This window comes from Propithecus coquereli, unplaced genomic scaffold, assembly GCF_000956105.1.
Source record: "Propithecus coquereli isolate 6110/MARCELLA unplaced genomic scaffold, Pcoq_1.0 Scaffold5619, whole genome shotgun sequence".
NCBI lineage: Eukaryota > Metazoa > Chordata > Mammalia > Primates > Indriidae > Propithecus > Propithecus coquereli.
The window spans coordinates 8,419-17,792 of NW_012151529.1; the positions used below are offsets into that span (position 1 = coordinate 8,419).

The following is a 9,374-nucleotide window of genomic DNA, read 5'->3' on the forward strand; positions in this document are numbered from 1 at the left end:
ACAAATACACACACACACACAAATACACACACATACATACACACATATACATACACACACACACAAATACACACACATACATACACACACCCATACACGCATACACACATACACATGCACACATGCACACACACACGCTTTTCTCCAGAACCATTTGGGAGCAAAGGCGGGCATCGAGGCCCTTCAGCCCCAAACACCTCAGCGCGTCTCCTGAGAACGTCCTGCGCTCTGTTTTCTCGATGGCTGTGCCCTTCCCGTGCCATTAAACAGGTGTGCTCAGCACACCCTCTGCGCACGGGCAGCGCCCTTTGTCGTTGACCACACGGGCACTTAGCCGCACCTCCCTCCAGGACGCGTCTTTAACTGCACCCCAAGACCTTCATTTGCCGCGTGCCCCTGATGGATGCACAGACACCCTTGTTCCCCCAGATGTCTCTAAATTCACCTTTGGGTTTCCCTCGTTCAGGGGCGATGCCACCGCCAAACGACGGGGAGAACGAGTGTGGCAGCGTGGACAGCAAGGAAGAGCCCCCCGGGGAGGGAGAGACGAGGCGGAACATGGAGCTGTTTGCTAAGGAAAGCTTCGAGGCCAAGGACGAGCTGTTCCCAGACATGCCCCGCGGAGAAGAGGGGCTGCCCCCCGAGGTCAGCAGGGAGACCGAAGAGCAGGAGCCGGAGGGGACCCTCCCAGCCGAGGCCCCGCCACCGCCACCCCTTGCGGCTGTCAGGGAAGGTAATGCCGGCGGGGACACACGCACAGGTGCGGGGGGGCACGGGGCGCCACCCCCAGGGAGCCCCACCTCTGCGTCACGAGTCTGTGAGCCCCAAGTCTGAGTGTCACTTCTTCCTGACTGCTGCTTCTAGAAGACAGAGGTCACAGGTCGTCTCCTTGTCTAGAACAGCGCCGCCCAATAGGAACACGAAAGGAGCCACTACTACATTTTCTAGTAGCCTCATTCAAAACGGTAAAAAGGAACAGGTAAAACTATTAACCATATATTTTATTTAACCCAATACATCTAAAATATAATCACTTCAACATGGAATCGATGTGAAAATTGCTCGTCTTTTACATTTTTTCGTACTGCCAGCAAAGCGCAGCGTGCATCTGACTCGTCCGGCACATCTCGGTTTGCACACTGGCTTCTCACGGGTCGGAGGGAGGCGGAGTCCTCCCAAGCAAGCCGCTGTATGCTACTTCAGCTTTAAAACTTCAAATTAATTAAAAGTAAAAACAATTAAATAAAATATTCATACTGGCCACATTTTGAGCGCTCAGTGGCACATGTGGCCGTGGCCGCCATAGTAGATGGTGCTGATCTAGAAGGAAAGCCCTGGGCAGAGTCTAGCCCAGTTCCCCGGGTTCTGCCCCTCTTCATCCTCGCTGCGGCCTCTCCCGCCCAGCTCTCCCGCGCCTGCGCCCTCGGGCAGGAGGTCCTTCCTCCACCTGGGCTCTTCCGAGACTCGGCCCCAGGAAAGGCAAATCTAAGTAGAAACCATCCGTTTACAACACCAACCAGTGCTTCCTCACGAGTGACCGGGCTTTAGCGAGGGTGAAGAGGAAGGAGGCCCACAGCCTGCCGGCCTTGCTGTTCCCGCGCAGATGCTGCCGAGGCCCGGCCGTGAAGGCAGGGGCCAGGGACAGCGGCCTGCGGACAGGGTCAGGCTCGGCGTGGACACCCGCCCCCACCGCACTCTGCGGCTTACACGCCAGGGAGGGGAGAGGCCGCACGTGAGTGCGTCCGGGCTGGAAATGCCGTACGCTTTCCCTCTCTCTAACCACGCCTCTCTCTGGAAGAGCTTTAGCGTCTGTCTAGTGTCCCCAGACGGTCTGCAGAATGCTGCCAGCATTTTACTGAACCACACTGTGCACGGTGTGGTTTCTAGATGGACCCCAAGGTCAAACCCAAGTCCAACCCCTTCAGTAGCTGAGTGACCTCAGGCAAACCACAAAACCCCTCTGAGCCTGTGTGTGCCTCTGTGACATGGAGGCAGTCCCCAGGCCATGGACCCAGGGAAATCAGCAAAGCACCCAGGGATCGTCGGTCTCTTCCCTGCCTCACCTTTTCCCCAAAAGAAACCAAACAAAGCCCAGACGGCTGGGCTTCGGTGAAGTGGAAACGACAGACTTGGCAGCTGCCTTGACCTCGGCTCCTTGGCTGGGGAAGTTGGGACAGAAGAAGAGCGGGCGTGAGAGGGAGGTGAGAGCCGTCGCAATTGCAAGCCCGGAGTTTGAGAAGCCACAGGGCGTGCAAGTGGAGGGGACCAGAGACAGCCGGGCCGCGGAGTGAGGGTCAGGAGGGCCGGGTGGCCTGCGCCAGATTCCTTGTCTCATCCCCAACGGGTGCCCAGATGTAGCTCTGAGTCTCAGGTGGACACATTGGACCTACGGGTAAAGACGAAAGGGGGACCATTAATCTCTAACAAAATCAAAGCCACGAGACCGAAGAGAAATCGGAGCACAGGACCTGAGGATACAGCCTTGGGGACCTTGAAGAGTCGGGGCCTGGCGCAGGAAGGGTCACAAGGCGGCCCCGCATTCCCCAGGCGACCTGGCAACTATGACACTGCACGAGGGGTGTGTGCCCTGGCTGGGGACAGGAACCCAGGCTGGCAGGGGGCCACCCCTCCCTGGGCAGGGCCGAGAAGCTTGCCCCACTCGTCTCCTGAGCTGGCCCTTGTCAGCGTCTTCTTGCCTCGGTTCCCAGGTGCCTGCCGCTTCTGCGCGGCTCCCTGGCTGGTGCTTTTGTCGAACTGGATTCGCCTCCAGATTACAGAAAGGGGCAGCCTTGCCGTTCCGTTCCTTTTCTTAGTAGATAGAAGCCTGTCCCAAGCTGTGGATGCTGGTGGCTTCTGCCACGGGGCTGGCCTTTGGGACGTGAGGAGGGTTTTTGGCCTTCGTCTGCCCTTGGGATCCATCTTCCCCTGGGGCTTGTGCATCTGACACTGTGTGTCAAACTCACTCGGAGATGAATTACTTTTTGTTCTGTCCCTCAGAATCGACTCGCCAGGTTGTGGCCACTGAGGACGTAGAGGTTACTGAACTCGATGGAGCTGAGACTGAAGATTCAGAAACCAGGGAACTGGAGACAAAAGAGACGTTCTTCATTGATGTATGTGGAGTGTTTACCCTTGGAGATGAGTGTCAGTTTTATAGTCGGTAAAACAGGTGATCAGTTACAAACCTTTGAAATCCGCAGGACCCGAAGTGTGGTGCTTGGGCCATCGGGTGGGGAGCGGGTTAGAAATGCAGAACCCCAGGCCCCCCAGACCTGCTGATCAGAATCTGCACTTCGTAAGATCTACCCCGGGAATTCATACATGCGCCATTCAAGTTTGGGACATGCTGGCCCAATGGCTCCCTTTGCACTAAGCCTACCCAACGCTTGATTTGTTTTCACCGAGTAAGTTAGAGTGCAAAGCAATTCTGCCCCGTTCGCCTCACATAAAAGTGCTGAGACAGTTACGTTCTATCATCACAGCCTCTCAGTCCTCTTAGGACACTGCCCAGAAAGCAGCCCATGCTCTCGCTGGCCTGTTGGCTTGTGAAGGTGTGACTGTCCCGTCGGGCCTGTTCAGTGAATGTTTGATGACAGCCTTGCATGTCGCTCCCTGAAGCTCTTCCTGTTTTGATGACAGTCTTAAACGCATGGGCCCACAGGAACGGCACCGTGGGAGCTCACATTTTGTCACAACCCCCCAGGAACTGTACTTTGATGGGGCAAGAGTGGGAGAGGTGTTTCTCAGCACCTTTGACCTCGTGCCTAGTGGGGCAGAGGGTGTCACACTCTTGCCTATTGTGTGTAGCTTTGCCGCTCCTGCCTGCTTCCTTGTTAATAATTTCACCCAACTCAATAAGAGTTAAAGTGATCGCAGTCAATATTCACAGTGGGTTTCTGGTTTTTTGGACCTATGTATAAGAAACACATGTGGGCAATTTATCTCTAACATTGGAGAACTGACTGCATGCAGAACTACAACACTAAGAGCCAATATTTATTGACTTCTTACTGTATGCACGACACTGTCCTAAGCACAAGTTGTATTAACCCTTCTAATAACTCTAACAGGTACGTACTGTTACATCCCAATTTTACAGACGAGGAAATTCAGAAACAGAGAGGTTAAGCAACTTGCCCAAAGCAACACAGCTAGGAAATCGTGGCGTGGGAATAACCACCCAGGCAATGTAGCTCCAGAGTTCACCCGTCTAACCTCCCACTGTCTCCCTCCCCCACACGCCAACCGATTGCTACAGGTAAAGATACCAAAAAAACATAAAACCCCACAATGCAAAACTTAAAAGTCCTACCCGTTTTGGAGGGGTACAAAATACATTACTTGCGTACCACAGAGAGCCCTGGCACAAATTTGTCGAGGTACATTTGATTGGGTCCCCTTGTTTTCTCCAGATGAACTGGCTGTTTCTCTGACAGAGTGAAGAAAAGATGTGGACATTCTTTAAACACCTCACACCTTGCAAAGTCTCACTTTCATTAGATCAGACACCTGGAGTGGCGGTTTGTGTGTGTACGGGGTTCCCTTTGGCGGGGAGTGGATGGAGGAGTCCTTGAGTGATTTGGGTAATTGCTCACTTCTCTTCTAGCTGTGCTTGCATATAACTAGGATTTAATGTACCGTACACGTTGGCATTTATCTTGCCTATGGAACGTCCAGAGTGTGTGTGCCTCTCCGGTGACATACGGCTCATTTGCTCTTTCAGGACCTACCTGACCTGGAAGATGTTGATAGTGGCGAATCTTCGGACGATCGGGATGAGGTTATCAGTACACATTTTTCCCACAATCAACTTAATTCCACTTTCATTCTTGTCACTTACAAAGTATATCTCCCGAACTTGAAAGTAAAATGCTCTTTGTGATTGAAGCATCGCACACCTCCGTATTTTCACCTTGCCGAAGGAGATGTAGCTATTTATTCTTGCTCACTTCTTTAAGGTTTTATTTTTTTAGCGACAGAGTCTCACTCTGTCACCCAAGCTGGAGTGTGGTGGCACAATCATAGCTTACTACAGCCTCGAACTCCTGGGCTCAAGCAATCCTCTTGCCTCAGTCTCCCAAGTAGCTAAGGCCTGCGGCTAATTTTTTAAATCTTTTCCAGAGATGGATCTTGCTTAAATTGCCCAGGCTGGTCTCGAACTCCTCACCTCAAGTGATCCTCCTGCCTTGGCCTGCCAAAGTGCTGGGATTCCAGGCATGAGCCACCATGACACTAAGTTTTTATGATTAACCACTTGGGTTTTCTTGAACACACGTTTTATTGCTGGTGTGTAATAACTGAATACTGTGCATAGTGGCCTGAACCCCTTTTTCTGTGCTTGTGATAAATTTGTATGTCACTCCTGTGAATACCTGGTTGAACACAGCTACACACAGACAGAGGCAAGGAGAGAGGAGTGAGTGTGTGACGCAGCGAGGGGAATTCTCCCAAATGACCGGCCCTCCCCCTCGGCCGTGACTCAGAGCCCATGGGTGTCAGGCGGGTCCCCGAGGGAGCAGAAGCATCAGACACAATCTCTGTGCATGAGCTTTAGTGAAACAAAGCAAGTAGACACCCAGTGGCCGTGGGTGGGCAGATACCCAAGGAGCTAAGTCCTAGAGAGTTTGCGAACAAAGCTGCGGCCAGGGGCGTGCCAGCCAGAGGCGTGCCAGCCAGAGGCCAGGGCTCTGAGGGGACCTCCTTCAGGTACCGGGAGGGTGTCGCTCAGCAGGGCGGGGAAGCGCAGCATGAACACGGCAGAGGGTTGGAAAGCAGTGTAGACATTGGCTGCACAGCTCAGCAGACACAGCTAGCCAATGTGTCCGTCCCAAGGCCTGACTTTCAAATGGCAGAGTCCCGTGTTCCCTCGGGCTTTTGGCAGGTGGCAACAGAATGAATAGTTTGTGATGTTACGTGAAAAAGCAGAATGGGCGGCTCTGTTGTGAAAACAGAAATGTTCAAACACATCTCTTCTTTTAATAGAAAATGTGCTTTCCGAAGATTGAGGCCATCTCAAGCTTGAGTGACAACAGTGACCCTGAACTAGACTACACGTCACTCCCCGTGCTGGAAAACACGTCCACGGACGCCCTTTCAAATATATTCGCTGTCTCTAAAGACACCTCAAAGGCGGCTCAGGCGCCCTTCACAGACATATTTAAAATAGAGGTAAAGAGGGACGTGGAGACTCAAAGACAAGACACCACGTCCCCGAGACCACTGATTCAGGAGCTCGGCGATGAGGACCCCGCAGGCCACGCGCCGACATCCCCTACCTGCGAAGGAGATGCTGCCTCGCTCCCTTCCAGTAGAGACGAGGACCCTGGGCTCCTTGAGGCCTCTGCACCAGGTGAGATCACAGCGGCCGAAGGCTCAGTGTAGACATGCGCCGTTGACTCCCGCCCGGGGGCGAGGCTGGTGGGGATGCCCTGAGGCTGTGCCTGGGCACCCACGTGCCTGGGGAGCACGCGCATCCTCTGTAGACCCGCTCCTGAGTGCACGGCTCTGAGGCCGCCAGCCTGGGCTGAGCCGCCCTTCTCAGGGGCCGAGTCTGGCTTGTGTGGAGACCACCCGGCCCCCGTGGGCGGGCAGATCCAGCAGTTTTGGTCCAGTAGGCCTAGGGGGGCTGAGGGACCTGCATTCCCACCCCTCCTCACCGTCCCTGGCCCTCGGCCTTGCTAGACCACGGTTTGTGGAGGAGGGAGGGGACGCTGACACCCTGGTCGAGGAGTGTGGGACCAGTGAGGGTCTGGGCCAGGTGAGCCCCGCGCACGGCCTGGATGCCTTTGTAGCAGGGGCAGCGTCCAGAGGCCTGGCTGGCAGGACACGGAAAGCCATGCTGAACGTCGGGGGAACCGGGGGGACGTGGTTTGTGGGGGAAGCTGGTCGGTGCGGACTGAGAACAAGCTCGCCGAAGTACTTTCATTCAGCACTGGCCTTCGGACGTTGCCCCGGGGAGGGAGTGCGCAGAGCCGGGACAGCGCCCGCTCTTAGCAACACTAACGGTCGCCAGGCTTTCTCTGAGACAGCTTTGCGGCTGCTGCTAGGCCTGCACGCAGGAAGCAGCCGGAGGGTGGGCTGCACCTCCTGGGAACACTGAATGGCCTTCTTTAACTCTTTAGGAAACAGCACCGAATAGGATGAAGCGCATTTGGAGCCTGGGGAGCCTACGGTGGGGGCGAACCAGGAGGACACCGAGTTCGGATTGGACTGACCCCCAGGCGGCCCCTCTGCCCTTGGATGAGCAGTGACAGGGAGTGGGCCTAGGTCGCCCCTTCGGCCGGCACTCCTTGCGTCCCAAGCCCGGCAGTGACTGGAGACCGCGCTCCGGGGCCTTCACTGGACACCTGCCTGAGCCGCCTGCTCACTTTCTCTCCCACGGCCCCCGAGTCCCCACACGTGTGGGACCACACCGTGGTCCTTGTATTGTCACATGACTTCCCCCAGTTATTTGTAGTATAAGCAGTATAATTATAAACATCTCTTTTTGAGCATGATAAACCTTTTGCCGTCCGTGTGAGTCAGTGTGTTACTGGACTATCTAACATCTGTGAGAGTCGTGCGTGTTTCTTTCCACCAGCTACCCTGCGACCATTTCTCTCTCAATGTGAGTAGAGACCTAGACCAGATCCTGGTCCCTGTAACATTTTCAGGTGGGTGTTTTCCCCAAAGGAAAGCAGAATCCTCCACCAAAGCTAGAGAAAGTCAGAGGAAACGGGACTTTGTGCATGAGACGTCAGCAGGAAGGGGACACAGGAAGGGGACACCATCCAGTCTCAGAAACGCGATCACTGCCACGCATGGTCAGCTGAGAGGTTTACTCAGTCCCTGAACCTGGGTCCACAGTGCGCCCCTCTACAAAACATCGGATCACAGTGGAGACTGACAAACACGAATTAACCCAAAACGACAGCTGCTGACAGCCACCGTGCCTGCCTCCCGAGGCACCGCCAGGGACGAGCAGCGCTCCGGGGCCCCACCCCACCCTCACCAAACACGGGGAGCTCGTCCGGCCACCCCGTCTCACAGGAAGACTGCGCAGCCTGCCTGGAGCCCCCCAGGTAAGGCACAGCAGACCCTGCTCTCTCTCCTGGGGAGAACTGGCCCTGCGGCCACACTGGCTCTCAGACGTGCCCAGGGGTGACCTTGCCAAGGTGCCTTTTGGAATCACCTTCAGACACAGATACAAAATAAAGAAACTATTTTGTTGCTCCATTCCTTTGACTTGGCTCATTATCACTTGGCCTTCAGGGAGAGAAAGCTCTGCCCCACGGAGACTGTTCTAGTTCCTGAGTTCCTGCCACAGAAGGCACAGCTGGTCCGGAGGGCAGACGAGGATCTCTGGGCGTGGGCGGCAGCCTGCCCTGTGCCTTCAGAAGCCCATGCGAGGCTTCTTCCTGTGGGGCTGTGAACCAGAGGGGACAAGTGTGTGCTGCTGGGAGGGGGTGGCCCGGATGCTGGAAGCCGGGGAGGGGATTGTGGCACGATGTCCTGGGGTGTCCCTTTGGCGTGGCAGCTTGGCCACATGGTCCTGGAGATCCTGCTGCTGGGAGGGGGTGGCCCGGATAGGGGGTGTGGCGGTGCATCCCGGGGTGTCCCTTTGGAGGGGCAGCTTGGCCATGTAGTCTTGGAGGGTTTTGCGCCGCTCTGGGGGGATGCCCTGGGCCCACACATCTGCGGTCGGCTCCTGGGAGGGTGGGGTCGCTGGGGGCTGAGGCCTGGCCTTAGCAGATGTCTGCTGTGGGCTGTGAGGCGGGCTGGTGGCATCCAAGGGGTCTAAGCGGCCACTGAGCGAGGAGAAGGTACTGGACAGCTGAGTCCGGCGCTTGGGCCGCTTGGGCCGTTTCCCAGGATCCGAGGTCTTGCCCTGCCGCCGCTCCCACCAGGCAGCCCCTCGGCCTTCCCAGGCTTCCCCCAGACGCTCACTGAGCTCATCCTCCGGGACTGACTCGGGTGCGGGAGGTGGCTCTGCCGTGGGGAGGGGGCCCAGGTCCCTCTGCAGCAGGAGCTGCCCTTTGGCCATGGCCTCCCGCAGAGCCTCTGGCACTTTCCCGCCATCCCTCCGCAGTTCCACGTGGCCCAGCTGCTGGCGGTGGGAGAAGGTGGGTGCGGCCCACACGGGGGGATCCGGGGGCACCTCCAGCAGGACCTTCAGCCACTGGCTGCAGCAGGCAGTGTCCTGAGGGGTCCAAGAGGCTGTGGGGGCAGGGCAGTCAGGCCCGGGGTCACCAGGAGGCCTGGGGTGGCCAGGGGGCCCGGCATCTCTGCAGAGGCTCGAGTCCGCCTGCAGCCAGAGGCACTGGTAGAAGACGTCTCCAGCCGCTGAGAGCTGGAAGAGCACCAGGCCCGGCGTGGAGGCCGAGGACGGGACAGCG

At 56.5% G+C, this 9,374-nt stretch overlaps 2 protein-coding genes across 2 annotated transcripts; one reads left to right on the plus strand and one right to left on the minus strand.

Annotated features, from left to right (window-relative positions):
* The first annotated feature begins 558 nt into the window (after window positions 1-558).
* LOC105821178 (dynein assembly factor 1, axonemal-like) lies at window positions 559-6,381 on the plus strand. Its single transcript, XM_012657828.1, has 4 exons — window positions 559-733; window positions 2,998-3,113; window positions 4,724-4,780; window positions 5,983-6,381. Exons 1-4 carry the CDS (start codon window positions 559-561, stop codon window positions 6,379-6,381), a joined length of 747 nt encoding a protein of 248 aa, XP_012513282.1.
* Window positions 6,382-8,347: 1,966 nt separating this feature from the next.
* LOC105821179 (TATA box-binding protein-associated factor RNA polymerase I subunit C-like) lies at window positions 8,348-9,367 on the minus strand (the record flags this gene model as incomplete). The annotated part of the gene is made up of 2 exons (XM_012657829.1): window positions 8,348-8,474; window positions 8,568-9,367. Coding segments are annotated over 2 exons (903 nt in total), but the record flags the coding sequence as incomplete, so codon positions are not given.
* Between the last annotated feature and the right edge of the window lie 7 nt (window positions 9,368-9,374).